The sequence below is a fragment of the Patiria miniata genome, unplaced genomic scaffold (genome assembly GCF_015706575.1).
Source record: "Patiria miniata isolate m_02_andy unplaced genomic scaffold, ASM1570657v1 HiC_scaffold_20, whole genome shotgun sequence".
In the NCBI taxonomy this organism is placed as follows: Eukaryota; Metazoa; Echinodermata; class Asteroidea; order Valvatida; family Asterinidae; genus Patiria; species Patiria miniata.
The window spans coordinates 41,908,820-41,926,332 of record NW_024037059.1 but is presented as its reverse complement, the minus strand read 5'-3'; the positions used below and the strand labels follow the sequence as shown (position 1 = coordinate 41,926,332).

Here is a 17,513-nt window from a genome sequence, read left to right as displayed (position 1 = left end):
GGGATAATGTAACCGATATTTCCGGCATTGCCATGTTATTACCACTGTATGTTGATCCGTTTTTACCCACATTACCGATCGATATCTAAGACCATTATTACCGATATTACCTGTGGCATGTGCCCATGGTAATAACTAAACATACGTATCCGCCTGGCTATAACAAAGGAAACACTGCACACATATATATTTTTTAAAAACATATATTTACCAAACAAACTTATACTTTTAAAATATGGTCCAAAGAAAGAACAAATTACATGTACCTTGAACTCACACACTAACCAGGCAAGTATGGTGGCGCATGCGTTCTGCTGATGTAACGCATAATGCGACAAGTTAGGACAGAGTGAATTTGGAATCATTGGCAGTACTGCGCAAACATATCGAATGTTACACACAAGGGAACAGATATATAGTAGTCCATGTGACGCCCAAAAAGTGTTAAAGACCAGCTAGCCGGTGCTTTATAAACTGTTTCCGGTCATGTGATGGCTCTCGACCAATGGCTAAACTGTCTCAGTATTTATGAGTATTTAATTTCTTCACAGAGGTCATTCTCTCAATGTTAAAATGCATTCTGTACATGTATCCAAATTAAAAACTGTCAAATAAACCCCGAGGGAAACTGACTGGGTTCAATTTTGGTGATTTTAAAGTTGAACAAAGAATTGACTGGGGCGGGACTCGAACCTGCAACCTCCGGGTTTACCGTACCAGAGCTCTACCAACTGAGCTATCCAGCCCTATGTTGGTAGTGTCCCAAATTGTCAGTCATCTTTGTGATCAGAAGCCATGACACCAATACATACTGTGTGGCCAAGGATCACTAGATACATGCAGCATTAGCAATGCTGCAACTTGGGAAGCAGTAGTAGGGGATCACTGTGAAAGGATACGGCTTTTTAATATCAAATTGTCAAATAAACCACAAGGGAAACTGACTAGGTTCAATTTTTGTAAATTACAAACTCTTAATAACACGAACAAGTTTCAAGTTTCCTTAAAATCCAACTGAATGTACATGTACAGGGTGCCCCACAGTCAAAGACCAATTAATAAACGTATACATGTATTGCATGCAAGTTTTGGAATATTTTAAAATCACCTCTTAAAGTCAGATAATCAATCTACCATATAAACTTGATTTCGTTCAAATCGAAGCACTGGAACGGACGCTATGCTTCATCAAAATCAGAGGATGAAAATTGCCTGGGGCCACTTTCCTTGAAAATGAGACAGCGCAGTTGAAACACACAAAAGATGGGCCAAACACAAAGGATAGATCAAACACCCGCACGCGTATGTGTGTGTTTCTCTAAACTGCGCTGTCTCACTTTCAAGGAAGGTGGCCCAACTCCATTTTCATCCCCTGAGTTTGATGAAGCATAGCGTCCGTTGCAGTGCTTCAATTTGAACGAAATAAAGTTTACATGGTAGATCACTGACTTTAAGAGGTGATTTTAAAATATTCCAAAACTCACATGCAATATACCTTTTTTAATTGGTCTTTGACTGTTTTTTGTTGTGGGGCACCCTGTAGATGTGTACTTAGTCAGTATGATTCACTCTGTTTAAGACCGCTTGAAGTCTGGACATGCCTTCGGCTCTGGTAATTATAAACACCCAGACTCCAAGCCGTTGTAAACTGATTGATTTATACTGACCAAGCACATTTATTCCCATTCACAAATACATTTTCGGTCAAAAAGTCTAAACTTTTTGAACCCCAAAATCCTGATTTTGATTAACAATTTCACTTCATATTTTTTTGAAACCCCTCAGCTAGTGAGATAAACAACACCTTTTATGGTGATTGGTGTGTGTGTCCCACAGAATGCACTTGGGATGTTGCATTGTGAATTTATTTGTAAGATGGAATTCGCGTCGGGGTGATGTATTAGGTTTTGCCCTTCACCAATGTAATGTTTAAACACTGTACATGTACATGTATAATCAGTGTGTTACCGCCCGGGTGAAAGTCCGAAAAAATCACTTTGGTGGGACTGTATACAATGTATACAGTGTTTATACCAGTGTTGTAGTCGAGACCGGATAGTCCGAGACCGAGACCAAGACCGAGACCTGAAGATTCGAGACCGAGACCAGCCCCTTCAAGGCGGACCGAGACCGAGACCAATATGGTCCGAGACCGAGACCGAGACCGAGACCTGAAGATTCGAGACCGAGACCGAGACCAGCCCCTTCAAGGCGGACCGAGACCGAGACCAATATGGTCCGAGACCGAGACCAAGACCGAGACCTGAAGATTCGAGACCGAGACCGAGACCGAGACCAGCCCCTTCAAGGCGGACCGAGACCAATGTGGTCCGAGACCGAGACCGAGACCGCTGATAATAAATAACAATAGTCGAAATAAAAAAAAACAAGACACGTTATTATCGTTGAAAAATGTAACCTTTCTATTCACAAAGAATACAGACCAAAATTTTGACCAGTGGCAGTGTTGACAAATTGATACATGACACCTTACTTGAGCAAAAAGTAGTTACACTTAAGAAATATGGGCTTTGACATGTTGTCTACACCCAATCGTGACAAAAGTAAAAAGTTAAAGGCAGATGCTTCTTTATCTGTTATAGGAACTCGGATCCTAAACTCCACAGTCACCCCCTTGGTTTCAGCTATGACTTCTAACGGATATTTAAAGATGCAATTTTAATTTTACATTGCCTCTTTTTTCCTAAAATAAATTTAGGACTTAACTTTTAACAAGACTTGTGTACTTGATTTTAAAAAATGGGAGCTAGAAAATGTTGAATTAATTTTTAAATTTGTGTCATAGAATGTGGACTTGTACACAAGTTGCGACCCACAAGTTGCGAGGTGGTAGCCAGAATGTGTCAGATATGGATTTTTAATTTTTTTCTGAACGGGACTTTTAATTTTTGAGGAATAATGGGGTACTTTAAAATGAGCAGCCAGAAAATGGGGTCTAATCATACACTCTCATGGCAACAGTGAGTGGTAACTGGTAAGAGTGTGTGAGCTCAAAGCTGGAAAATCAGGTAAAATACTGTCCCAAATTAAAGAGAACATTGGTGGGGTCGAAAATATAACTAATTTGAAGCACCTCATTTATTATCAGAATACAAAATGCAAGTGATTACGCCCACAGGGGTGGGCTAAACTACACACCTTCCCGAAAATGGTTGACCCTTATTGCATAAATTGTTACAAGTTTATACTTTGCTTTATGTGGCCGACTCAACAGATAAATGCCGAACTTGTTCCAAATCGTTCAGTGACTGGTACTGCTGCAGCTTTACATGTACTTTGGGGACTTCCAACGTGCTGTCGAGTCCAAACCGAACGCGATATATAACAAGCTTGATCTACGGGCTAGCAAATGTTTTAAATAACAACGGTACTGAACGAAGTGAACACAAAGTAATCGATCGAGCTGTAAAAGCTACATATTGCCGGTCTCGACCCGAGACCAGCCAAAATATCGAGACCAAAGGGGACCAAGACCGAGACCAAGACCGAGACCACAGCTTCCGAGACCGAGACCGGTCTCGAGACCTACAACACTGGTTTATACGTATGCCAGCGAAGAGCAAAACGTAATATTGTGAATTTAGGCAAGCCTAACTCATTCACTGTCGCTGGCATCCCCAGCCTGAAGATTGGCACCTGCTGCTGCATCCGCCACTGCATCTGCCTTGCGGCCTTTTTCCTCTCGTCTTTTTTTTCTCATCGCTTCCAGGGATTTTTGCTTTCGAATTTCAAATTTCGATCCACCCTTTGTGATTGATGCTGTCTTGATGAGTGAGGCAAGCTTGCTATGCAACGTTGGCTTTATTTTGTTCTTCCCTCTGTGTCTCTCCACCATATCTGAAATCATTAAAGAAACGTGGAGACAAATTTATACAGAGTTTAATTTCTGACATGTATGTATACAGGAGAGCAGTAAAACCAAGCTGATTTAGAAATGTACATGTACCTGTACAAGTGTACACATCAGGTACATGTACCTGCATGCTGTACAAGTGTACACATCAGGTACATGTACATGCTTGAGTGACCCTCAACAGGCATGTGTACAGTTCAATGCATTTTGGCTTAACTGTTCTCCTTTCATCTGTCCACAAATGCCTTGAGATCCCATTTTTATATTTTGCAAGCAGCACAAGTACACTTGGAAATTATTTTTTGTGGCCCAAGAGGGGTCAAAGGTGAAACTTAATTTTGCTTGACCTCATGTTGAAATGTTCACTTGCCGCGTAATTGGCAAACAAGATGGTTTCTCAGGTTTTGATGAAAATCATCTCTACATGACATTCCTATCCGGAGATATAGCTGTTCAAATTTAGAGGACAAATCAAAAGGTCCAAGTTCAATGACCTGTAACCTACAAACCACATGACCAAAAATATTTAAATTTGGGTTTGGGATATTCTCTCATGCATGACCCAACATATCCAGTAAATTTTAGGGGACTGTGAGACCGAGTGCAAAAAAAGTGTTTGATTTGAAATGGAAAGAACCCAGGAATAAGTTGATGTGTAATAGATTCCAGAATGTTTACAGTTAATCTAGCCACTTGAACTTACATGTTTTTACTGGTACATCTGCAGTCGACTCTCGTTAACACAAAGTCAGCCGGATCTAGATAAAATGTTGTTTTATCAGAATTTTGTATTAAGAGGAGTGCTGGTCCCGCTCATTGTGCACATAAAGCACAATCAGGACCAAGGCTTTATGTTTGCTATAACCAGCATTTGTATCATACAGTAGATATTAACGAGAGTCAACTGTAATTGCCAACGTTATCCCAATGAACTGTCACAGATGCAGAGCAACAAAATGGTGCATGTATTACCTTCCATGAGCACGTGGTGGTTGGATTCCTTCACTCCGGTGGTACCGTTTCCGCCACCCCAAGTGATCGCCTCTACGACCTGGTGCTTAATCAGTTTGAAGAGCGCCATTCTCAGAAAACCATCTGACGGCACGCGCACGAACTCCTTAAGAAGCTTGTTTCGCTGTGATTACAGAAAGGTTGAGAAATATTCAATCATTAAAACATCCAGGCATGCAACTGGGAATTTAGAAATAAACGAGGAAACTCCAAACCCCAAAAGACTTTGTAAAGTGATTTTTCAATTTGTAATGGCATTAATGAGAAGTAAAAAAAACGAGGAAATCAACAGATCCGAGGAAAAGTTGCATGCCTGAACATCGCCAAATACTTTAATGCCCACTCTTTGTTCAGATTAAGCTTGGGCGGTTTCAGTTGAAAATTGGTTCTACCCGGTTCCAAAATGAGAACCAGAACCGCGGTTCCACTCTTTTGTTGAACCCGGTACCCGTGATTGTCGGTTCCAGATGCCGAGAACTGGGTCCGAGAGCCATCTCCACCATACCCCAAAATACATATTTGCCAGACCGAAATTTTAGAAGACATTAAGTTACAAGCAACACACTTTTTCAGCACATCTTTGTACCCCACGGCATGAACAAACATACTTCATGTACTTGCACCTGTTTTGCAAATGCAGCATTTCGTGCTCTCAAGAGGCATTGCGAAATGTGACTGTCGCCAACTTTTTTTGAGTCAACAAAATATCACCGATCGTGAAACACCACACGATAAATGTAGCCTGCATGTAGGTCTAAGTCTGAATACATCGTGTGCTTTTGCAATGTATCTGGCGCGGTAATAATTTTCCCTAGACTATGGCCTACACAAAATGAACCGCAAGAGGGCGCGCTACTATTCTGCACTGGGCGAGCGCTGTGTGCAGAGCATGCACGTCACGCATGCAACGGAAACGATTGGGCTTAAATTTACGCATGCAATCGGAAACTTAGCGCACCGCACATGGTGTAATCTTGTGGAACCGGTTCTGACTCGGAACCGGTTCTGATTTATGGAACCGGGTCCAAAAGTGGTGGAACCGCCCAAACTTAGTTCAGATCAACTTTAACATTTACGCTTACCACTAAACGGCGTGTGTGAGGGTCTGACAACTGGTTATCATTCAGCAGAAACTCTTCTTCTGTTTCCGCTGGCATTTTGAATTTGAGACCTTCCTCCTCTTCTTGCGAGCCTTCTTCCTCTTCGTCAGCCACAGTTCTCGGGGTGGATGGTAATGTGTCCTCCCCTCTCATTGCTGCTACTTCACGTTCAAGGGAAGTCAGCCTGTTAAGGATGGCTTTCTCGATAGTTATAAACTCATCCATCTTTTTCAGTACTAAATCCAGTTTATCCTGAAATTATAGATGAAAAAGAAAAAAAAATTGTGTTGCCTAGCATTGCAATGCATTGTTAATTTTTCTCAGCATTGTGGTGTGTTGGCATTTCAGCCCCATTCACAAAGCGTACGGAATGCCGTTACGTCTTGGCCTATTTTGATAGATATTGATAACATGCCTCTCATATTAAGAACATTTTCTGACTATACCAAGGTCCTCACCGGCTGTACTTTGCTGTTCTGAACTTACAGCTTGGGCTTAGGCCTTCACTAGATTATGATTGGAAATACACCAATCGGCTAAATCAACTCCCACTGACTTATCTTAAAAGTGAGATTTGTCTGGATTATTCCCATGTGATAATTAATGGCAGCTACCAATTTTTACACAGCTTAAGGCTCCTTTTTTTTTTTTTTACAACTGTGTGCTGTACAGTTAAGTCGACATGTACAGGACAGTCGAGGTTCATTCAGCAGACATGAAATATTATTTTACCAGCTTTATGTGTAGAATTGGCAATAGGAGAGTGACTGATGAGACTTAGGCACAATTCACCTACCTCATGAGTGTCGTGTACAGGACGACCTTCGTCCATAGGACTATCGCCACGTCCCCCATCACAGTTAGTTGCATCATTAGCATCCATGCTGTTCCCTGATGATAAAATTGCAAAGCATAGTCAACTGCGGATAAGTCGGATCCGACAGCACCGACTGATTTTGTCAGACTTGAGTAATAATCTGACTTGTGCATACAGTCATTGATCTCCAACCACACAACGGTTGATAGTCCACAAAGCATGAAATAAAGTAATACCGCCATTGTTTTCAAACATTCAAATATTTTTTCTCACACTAAATGTATTGTAAAACAGAAAATAGAAGCATGTTTCGCTGGTCATGCCACGAGCTCAAAAAAACATTTTTTTAAAAATCAGCCCGTGATCAAGTGCGCACATAGACTTTTTCCAGCGGGTAGTACTTGCCCCTGATGCACAACGCTAACTTATTTAGACGCAGGTGAGGCAGCCTTGCAGGAATCAGTCATGCAAACCTCTTGCCATGTATTAATTCCTTGGGTAGTTAATATTCACTGCTGTATATAATACCCACCTGCCACACTCTCTAGTGGGGTAGCATCCGAGACTTCAGAGTCTTCTTCTTGTAAATCATCATCCAAGTCCATAAGAGCTGTAAAAATAGGTCATTTTGATAAATCATAAATAAATTTAACAAAATTGTCAATGCTTAGTTCTTAAGCGATATTATGTTTCTGATGCAATTTGTTTGTGTTTGTAACCTACCCACGTTCGACGTTGTTTGCCTTGGTCTTGAAAGGGCACTTGACAGCTTCACTGTAGACAAAAAAAAAATAAGATACATGGAGTAATTACAGGGTGCCCACAGAAATCTGAAAACCAAATTCCAGGACTTTCATGACTACAATATGAATTTCCATGACATTTAACGCCAATTGCATACAATTTGTCAGCATTTAAATATAAGTTTAAATTAAATGGGCTCCTCTATAGCCACAACTAACTGACAAGAATATATATAGCCCTGTAAATCTGTCAATATTCTGTTATCACATCAAAAGCGGTTATCAAAAAGAACCGTATCATACATGATCTTGATTTTCATGACTTTTCCATATTACTCAAATTTTCAATTTTCCATGACTTTCGTTTTCCCCCAATTTTTCCATGACTTTCAAGGATAACTTTTTTTCAAGGATTTTCCATGACTGTGGGAACCCAGAATTATACTTAAATTACAACTGACCATGAAATAACTTTATGCGTAACTAAACTGAAAGACCTGCTTACCTGTAGGTGCTCCAGCCAAACACCTAGGTCTGGGGATGGCTTCCTCGGCGTCTAGTATTGCCAGGCTGGCGTTGCTGGCATCCTTGGGTGGTGGCTTGTAAACAGGCTCCTTCCCGACTCTCCTCTTCTTTTGCGGCACTTCTCCTGTCTTGCCCATCTGCTTTTTTGGCACTCTCTTTGATAAGCCTGTGTCAAGTTCCAAATGTTTAATTGACAATGGAATATTTGAATATTCCCTATTTTCAAATGAGAATTTGTTGTGAATGCAATAAATTGTTAGTATAAAGAACCAACCTTTTGATATTTGATTTGACACGTCAGAATGTACACACGTATTATGATAAAATTAAATGGAAACATTGCTAATATATTCCAACCACAATCTACGGCGCGACAACACACAGCAACAAGACATGCAAGTCTGCTCGGCAAAACAAGAACCAAACTTCACCAATAGAGGTTGCCGTTTTATATTAGTGCACCATAGGGTCATCGGATAGTGGTCTTGCTCATGCTATAGGTACGCGCACAAGATATAAATGCGGGAGCAATCTGTGTAAAAGAGTTTCAAACATGACATTCCTGTGGTGATTATTTCTCCGATATTATAACTACATGTATATTTGTAAATATTACAGCTTTACTTTCTGGTTCTCAATTTTTGAGTTGGAATGCCTAAAGGAGTTTTTGAAAAATAAAAATAAGTTTGATCTCCTCTCCAACAATCGCGGAAATTCAAACACTGATATTTATTACAACAGACAGTTGTGCGCGTGAATATCATTGCCACTTTTAATGCCTTAGTGCCACCAAAAATTCTCCTGATATGACCGATTCCAACAGTAAAATTCTCAAATTGTCTAGGGCTTACTCTTTGACTGGCTGGTGTCAAGCTCTTCAGAATTAGACGAGTACTCGTCAGAATCAGAGCTCCAATTATGGTCGCTGTCCCCGTTGTTCTCTTCAGCTAACCGCATTGGCCTAGCGCGTACACGACATGGTCGCTGTGCATCCTTTTGAGGAGCATCTGATGAAGATGAGGCATCAAGGCGTTCTCTGAGGAGGGACTGGCCGACTTCATAGTCAGTTATTGCTATAAAGCAACAAATTATAATTAAAAGTAACATGAAAGAAATTGGCACACAGGCATTCCAAATTTTAGAAAAATGTTGTAACAATGATATAAAAAAACGTACCTTGGCGTACTACAACAGTAACCTTGAGCCATTCAGCAATATTTGCACTGGGAGGCTTCGCACAGGTTTCCTTGAGACGAGTGTACTCTGGCGCCTTGACTGTCCCTTTTACTGGGAACCAGGCACGTTGGCAGTCTTCACCATGCCTCTTTCGGACCCAGCGGAACGGGATGAGGTCATATGTTGCATCTCGCAGGTACTTGACAAGCGTCCAGCTCTTGTCGGGATTACAGCCTGCCAAAAAGGACATTAACCAAAAAACAATAAACATTTACTAAAAACGGCCCCACTCAAGACTTTTGGAAAGGAACATCCAATTTCACACTTGCAATTAATTTAAAATGACAGATACATATTGTGCCTTAATTGTACAACATATGTACATGTGTATAATCCATCAAAAATGTGCAAACGCACCGTTAAATTAGCGTTAGCCAACAAACTTTTTAGCCGTCCCTTGTTTAAGCGCACACTTCAAAAATGTGGGAGTTAAGTGAATAAAAGAGCAGAACATTCTTTAACAAACCTGTATATCATTTGATCCTCCACGTTTATGCATTCAGCCTCAAAACCAAAGAGAATATTTTGAAGAATTGAAGGCAGTTGGGGTCAAGAGTCAATCTAGTCGATATCCAGCTAAGTGTTCTGTGCGAAAGCAGAGCAGTGATTAAGAACCATAAACAACACTCGGTTGACCCCAGGAACTGTGTGCTTCCATACTTTAGCAACTATCTTGGTGTCACCCATGTCTGTTGGGAATGAGAGGCACAAGTTCCCATTGGGGCACTCAAGGAATCCCACCAAGGTGGTGTCCACTGGGGCAGCGACAGCAGGCCGTAACCGTGTGTATCGACGGTAGACGTAGGTGCCATCATCAGCCTTCTCGAGTTCAATAATTTCCCCAGTAGCAGTCAGATATACATTGTTCGGGGCTGTAACGCAAAGTTTTTCCTGTTTCCAGGTATTTGATCTGATGGGGTTTTCCCTGAGCCGCTTAGCCAGCTGCACGAGAGGCTTGTGACCAGGCCTAACCTTCTTTTTCAGCTGGCCGAGAAAGTTTTCAAACTTAAAAGCTGAACAGTTTTCCAAACAACCATGCTTCTCAGTGACGTCTGCCAAATGTAGGAGATGGTGTACATTGTATACAACAAAAATATCGCCGTAGAGCCTAAAAGCTTTCTTTACAAACAGAGTTAACAACTCCCTCGCATAATCTATCTGCAGATGAGCTGTCCTCTCACTCACTAAAAGACCGATGGCCACTGACAAGAGAAGAAAATGATTGTAGTAAGCAGGCCTCAGGACACCTTTGAAGGCAACCGGGCCAGTGTATAGCAGAAGTGTCCTGTATTCAGTAGCCTTATATCTACTGATCTTTTCCAATGACCTTGGTTTGCGGGCAAAGTTGAATGGCATTGTCACCTTCATCCTCATTAATTTCCTGTTAATGTCAGCCACTGCAACCTGGTCTAGATGAAAGGCTGTCCGATTAAATTGCCTGTTCATCCAGAAATCTGTTAGCCGCTTAACCACACCAAGACAGACCATGTGCATGTAATCCAATGCAAACCCATGTATCATGTCAAAGCCTGGAATGTTCAGCCATGGGCTGTCGATGCAGCGAGAATTATGATGTTCAGTGTAGTCTTTCCTGCGGAATGTGTCGTCACTTTGCAGGTCAAAATCCTCAGTCCTGTAGAACACCATCCTACCATCCACCTTGATTGCTTTGTCTCGGCAGCGCTCACAAGAATGACCAGCCATGTGTCCCATGATGCTTTTCATGAAGGCCCGGGCTGGTGCATCGCATACTATGCACATTAGACACACTTGGTGGTGGTTGCCCCTGTAAACGAAGCCATCGCGGAGTAGACTAGACAACTCATCGACGCACTGGTTCACATAGGACACACAGCTTGGCTTGCCACCCATTGTTGCACATAATGGAAAGATTTTGTTCAGTGACTGGTCATTCTCTACAGACACCAGTACTGGCCACGAGTTAACGTCTGACGAATCAAAAATCAGTACACCATCGACACCAATCATAAGTTTGATCTCTTCATCAAGACGAAGTGGGCGAACCAAATAGTCAAGAGCACGTGTTAACTGGTCATCAATGCCAAACCAGTGGTACTCTACACCAAAGTAGGATGGATTTATGTTAACAGAGCCTGGTGTGCAAAGTAGAGTGCGCGGATCCTTTGGCAAACCCTGGACACCAGCACGGTTGAAAAGCCCAAGTAGGTACTGCTGCTCAGTCCGTGAAAGTGATGTTCTCCCAAACAATTCACGCAATGACCTCTTGAAGAACTCGGCCTCATTCGCTGCTTCTTCAACATCAACCTCCTTGACATACACAACACGATTGTCATCAGCCTCTTCATCAGAACTGCTGTCGTGTGTATTGTAACCAGGGCTCGCGGGACCGGGAGTGTCGTAACCAGGGCTCGCGGGACCGGGAGTGTCGTAACCAGGGCTCGCGGGACCGGGAGTGTCGTAACCAGGGCTCGCGGGACCGGGAGTGTCGTAACCAGGGCTCGCGGGACCGGGAGTGTCGTAACCAGGGCTCGCGGGACCGGGAGTGTCGTAACCAGGGCTCGCAGGATCGGGAGTGTCGTAACCAGGGCTCGCGGGACCGGGAGTGTCGTAACCAGGGCTCGCAGGATCGGGAGTGTCGTAACCAGGGCTCGCGGGACTGGGAGTGTCGTAACCAGGGCTCGCGGGACTGGGAGTGTCGTAACTAGGGCTCGCGGAACTGCGAATATTGCCGTTAGGGTTTGCAGTGACATCATCACCCTCTTCATTATCACCATCTTCATCAGAAGGGCTGCTGTAGTTATATGCATTACCATCAGGACTTCCTGTTTCAGAAGCGTTATAAACTCTGTTTGTTGGACCAGGGGAAGAGTCTCCAAAGATTTCCTGCAAATGTCTCTCAAATAATTCATCCTCGGTCACAGTTTCTTCATCGACCTCCACATGTACGGCATGATCAGTACTGCCCTCTTCATCAGAAGTGCCATCACATGAATCAAGGTTTACTGGACTGGATACATCATTGACAGGTATTGAGGGGCCGGGAGCACTGTTTCCAGGGGCATCAGCACAGAGTGGCCTTCTCCTCACGTCTTCTAGGACAGAAACAATTCTCAGTGCATCTCTTTTCTTCTTGGCCCATTTTGCTTTCTGTTCACGCCGCTTTTCCTTCCGGATATATTCGTCCTCATCCATTACGGCTTCTTTTCGAATTGGTCTATATGCTTAAGTTGGTGTGTCACCCTGAAAAATAATTTTTCAAATGAATTGATAATTTTCTAGCATATTGTATTTGTTATCAGCTTTCGAATGAGACATCGCACACAAAAAAGAAGAAGGGGAATCGGTCCGCACCAAGTAATTAATTAAGCGTCCTAATTACAAAATGCAACTTTTTTCCCTGTTTTTTGGGGGGTTGTCAAAATCAAAAAATGTCAACGACAAGTTTTTAATTTTTTTTTCTCTAAAATCCACATTGTTTTGGCAGTGATTTCATAATTAAAGTAATTGAAAAAAAAAATAATTATGAAGAGTTGGCCCTGCCAAAATAGTTCCTTGCTGGTCAAGAAATACAAGGGTGATCATTACTTACCAAGACCAGACATATTGCACACAAGAAAACCACAGGCACAGCACACCTCCACCAAGGGAACTTGAAAATGTGGGGGAAATGGAGGACAATTTATTAACCCAATCTAAAACTCATGAGAAATTGTTACATGTACCGGTACACTACATACACATAGCAATATAGGCTAAATATCATAGGCAGCAACCGGTCATGCCAATGGTCACAATATGCTTTCCTATACCTGTACATTTACGTCAGCGATATTATACTGCAGGAGTTTTACACTTTGAAGTAATTAATTTACAATATTCTTTAAAAATATGAAATGTACATGTATCTGGAAATCTAATTGTACACATCCTGACATGTACATGTCTAGAAATCTTTGAAAAAAAATGTAGGTCTACAAGTACAACGTCCAAATTTTTATTTTTATATTTTTCTTAAAAAATAATCACAAATTTTGTTGGAAAAGTCTCAAAGTTGGTTTTCCGATTAAAATCCGAAAAAGAGTGACATCAGGATTCAGGCTGTTCAAGTCTTAAGGAAACTAATTTTCCTCCCGCAATTCAGTTAGGCAGATTCATTTGATCCCCATTTGGTGAAATTTGTAAAACAAAAAAATGCCCTGAACACACGCTGAAGGTTCAACATTTTTTCCTACATCATGTAAATGGGATGATGTCAGTCCCTTATGAAGTATGTGGCCCAATGGGGTCATACTAATCACCGTCAAGAACCATCAAGACCATCGTCAAGCACTGTCATGACCATCAATGGACCCTTCCGGCCTGTCAATCATACAGCGCGCATTGACCAATCAGATTACGACTTTTGGTCAGGGGACTTAACAACAGTTGCCATAGGCGTGTCCGCCATTAGGTCGGTCAAACTCGGTCACATGCGCTGTGAAAAGTACATACAAACACATGGGATCTATGGAGCTGCGCACGATATTTTAGACATAAAATGCGGTTTTGTGAGTCCCATCTGTATACGATACTTTAAAAAAATGGACAAAATATGCTGCTGTGGAACATGCAAATCAGACACTGTTGTAGGTTTACAAAGATATACCGAATTAAATTATTTTCCGTCTTCTAAAAAAAAAAAGGCCGGACGTTACCTTGAGGCTTGAACAATGTTCTCGTACTCGTACACAGTTACGTTTTAACATGTCACTAGCATAGATTTTTTCACTCAGATCGAAGTCTTGGAAAAGGATATTTATTGTCATTGATTTGTCAAAATATTTAGGTCAAGGCTCTCAGTATCATATCAGTATGATCACCTTTCCGAACAGGCCCAACCACCAACGTTAGGCTGAGTGACGGAGTTTTTATCCGGCACTGTGGCAACTAATCCGAAGGCTCTTCTATGCTTTCACATGCAGTTTGTTTTAGACACATACGAAGAAAGTAATTCCAAAAACTCAGGCTTACCTGCTAAAAATTTACGATAGGCTAGGCCTAGCCCTACAAACATGGCGGTATGGCTCTCTTAAAATCTGTCTTGTTACTGTCGCCATTACCGCCATGCTCCGGCGCAAGCCGTTAACACCAAGTGTCGACTGCCGAAATCCGAGAAAGTTCGACTCCAAAAATCTTCCGAAATACAGAAGACAGAACCCTTTCACATATACCATCGTGCTCAAGAGATTCTAGTGTTTTATAAATAACGGTCAAACTTACCGAAATTGTACATTTGTCCATGTATGGCGCTTGACAAACTAGGCAAACTAGGCAAAATTCTGACAACGTTATGGCATGTATGGTTGGGCGCCGCCATCTTAGTTTCATCTGCTCGTGAAAAGCCGAGGTGCCCGATTATTCATGCATAATTCATAATGACGTCACGCGTATACGGTAAATGCCATGTACGCGTGCAGCACGTGACTCGGCAGTCTCAGTGCACGAATCAACATGTGCGACGTCATTATGAATTATGCATGAATAATTAGGCACCTCGGCTTCTCACGAGCAGATGAAACTAAGATGGCGGCGCCCAACCATACATGCAATAACGTTGTCGGATTTTTGCCCAGTTTGTCAAGCGCCAAACATGGACAAATTTACGACTTCGATAAGTTTGACCATTATTTATAAAACACTAGAATCTCTCGAGCACGATGGTATATGTGAAAGGGTTCTGTCTTATGTATTTCGGAAGATATTTGGAGTCAAACTTTCTCGGATTTCGGCAGTCGATACTTGGTGTTAACGGCTCGCGCCGGAGCATGGCGGTAATGGCGACAGTAACAAGACAGATTTTAAAAGAGAGCCACATACCGCCATGTTTGTAGGACTAGGCTAGGCCTAGGCTGTGTTTTGTCGATGACACGCCGCTTCCGACCTTCATTTCATGCATTCTTCTGTCATGTTTGTCGACCAAGTATTTCCCCTGTCTGGCCATCCTTCAAAACTCCAAACAAAACTTCGTGCACAAACGCACTCTTGAGGAAATTGTACTCTAAAGTTTCCCCCGTTTTCCGCCATTGTTAATGTTTATATATAGCGTAGGTTTACATGTACGTGGCACGTACGGTACACACACACAGTTTGTTGACTTTGACCGAGCTTATGGCGTTGCCATGCCGTTGCTAAGGTGGGCGGGGCTTATGACCAAATTCTGATCGGTCCATTGCTGTCAAGACCATTTCATTACGTTTAAAATTTACCCCAATTATTGACACCAAAAGCTCAATGTAGCTCAAATATTTACAAATATGTCAGTTTTATGACAGATATTACAACATTTGCAATAATGATACAGAGCGCCCTCTGCTGTCAAAAGTTAATTTATTTAAGCCTAGGGGGGCCTATTTATTTATTGAAAGAAAAGCATTTAAAATATTTTTTTCTAAACATTTCTTCTAGGCCCACGCAATTAAACTAATTAACTTTAATTTCTTTTCAAAATTATATTATTATTTAATCAAACCTGACCGGAAAATATGGGCCTACCCATGGATAAATAATAGGACATTCCTTCCAAAGCCTCAGGAAAACAAGATGGCGTCTAATCTCACGGCTCTTTGGAAATGTTGAAAGATTCTTTGTTTGCCACGTTAAAAAACCCTTTCTTTGCTTAACAGATAATTATACCGACCATATTTCAGCTATAATTAGCTTTTGGTTTCAATAGTTGGTAAATGTCGGTCGGAAAGACGATGGTCTTGACGGTGCTTGGCGATTGTCTTGACGGTGCTTGACGGTTCTTGACGGTGTCCAACATTCAATTTTCGTAAATGTCACCATAAAATACGGCATTGAAATGCAGTTTTACATGAGAAATCTCTGTGCAGGGAGGTAGTTCATATACCATATTTGTAGTATGAAGACAAAACAACCCAAAGTAATCATTTATGTCAAGGATGTTGACGGATTTATTTGAGACTGATTTGTAATTTGTAAGCGCCATCAATAGGAAGCATGGTGCATGCCGTGAACATGTGGGGCACTGCCACTGGCTGAGTCACAAATATGCCTTTATTTTTTAACGTGTTAAAAATGACATGCCGAGCATCCAAAAATTGCCTAACTCATCCTCAATTCCTAGCAAATACGGAAAATCATAATATTCTTACCTTATAATTGGAGTTGGGGGTTAAAAACGATCAATCCGAGCCTTGCAACTTCAATTTTAAAACTGCACGAACTCACCGCCTTGCAGAAATTGTGGTACGTACGTGGCAGGCGCCGGTCACGCGGACTTACATATTAAAGGCCCGCGCTTTCCGTCATTTCACTGGTACCCACCACTGATCTCTATATATAAAGATCAGTGGTACCCACCCACCCCCGCCGCCTGGCCTGCAACATAACAGGCGCTGGGGCTGACGGATTCGAGTTCTCATTGGATAGATTTTGTGCGATCTGTGACGTAACGCAACACAAACACGCTTCGCTGTCATTATTATTTTTATTATTATTATTATTTATTCGGCCAACAAATTAAACAATTAGTACAATTTGATGGCTGTCTTATTTATCCAGGGTGGTCTTATCAAGGGCCCTGCATTACCTAAAATTATTAAAATAGTTTACAATATTGGATTAAAACAAGACCAGAAACAAAAAAATATTAAGTCAGAATTGAATTAAACCTAAAAAAAATGATAAGAACAGATAAATTCTAACCTAAGGTTAGAAGAAAAAAAAATCATCAAAAGTAAAAAAACAATACATAAGTTAAATAAGAATATTTACAATTACACACAATGGGAATAAACCAATAAAAGAATAAACCAACTAATAGACGTAAGCCCCATCCACCAACTGTACTAAAACAATATAATTAAAATGAAACAACGATAGTGATACAATTGAACAACATTTTAAAAACAGAGAAAGAATAAAAAGTAAATAACTAAATGAACAAGAATTAACCAAGTAATGCTAAAATACAAAAAATGGAATAAAAAATATAGATAGCAATTAATAAGAAACGTTTGGACTAGAGATGAGGCCATGTTAGAAGGATGTGGGGGTGTAGCAATTTAACATTACCCATATTACTTCTCATCACCCTGTTGTAACTCGGTAATATATCGGTTTCAACAGGGTGATAACAGTAGTATTTTGTACTTGAACATTTCGCGGGGATTGCTAGAAGTTTACTGTTATTACTCAAGTTCGCAATGTTATAACCAATTCAA

The 17,513-nt window shown here is 41.3% G+C and overlaps 1 protein-coding gene across 2 annotated transcripts; it reads right to left on the bottom strand.

Annotated features, from left to right (window-relative positions):
- Positions 1-3,231: 3,231 nt before the first annotated feature.
- LOC119729282 lies at positions 3,232-16,568 on the bottom strand. 2 transcript variants are annotated; one of them, XM_038201891.1, is made up of 11 exons: positions 16,443-16,568; positions 12,878-12,938; positions 9,247-9,480; positions 8,922-9,143; positions 8,051-8,236; positions 7,526-7,576; positions 7,335-7,412; positions 6,782-6,876; positions 5,968-6,237; positions 4,847-5,009; positions 3,232-3,858 (listed from the first exon to the last, which is right to left on the bottom strand). In XM_038201891.1, exons 2-11 carry the CDS (start codon positions 12,888-12,890, stop codon positions 3,617-3,619), a joined length of 1,554 nt encoding a protein of 517 aa, XP_038057819.1. In that variant the 5' UTR covers positions 12,891-12,938; positions 16,443-16,568; the 3' UTR covers positions 3,232-3,616. The 2 variants fall into 2 exon arrangements, 1 of the variants encoding a protein (XP_038057819.1); XR_005271212.1 differs by lacking the exons at positions 3,232-3,858; positions 4,847-5,009; positions 5,968-6,237; ... (4 more) ...; positions 8,922-9,143; positions 16,443-16,568 and adding an exon at positions 9,773-12,528 and having other exon boundaries at positions 9,390-9,480.
- Between the last annotated feature and the right edge of the window lie 945 nt (positions 16,569-17,513).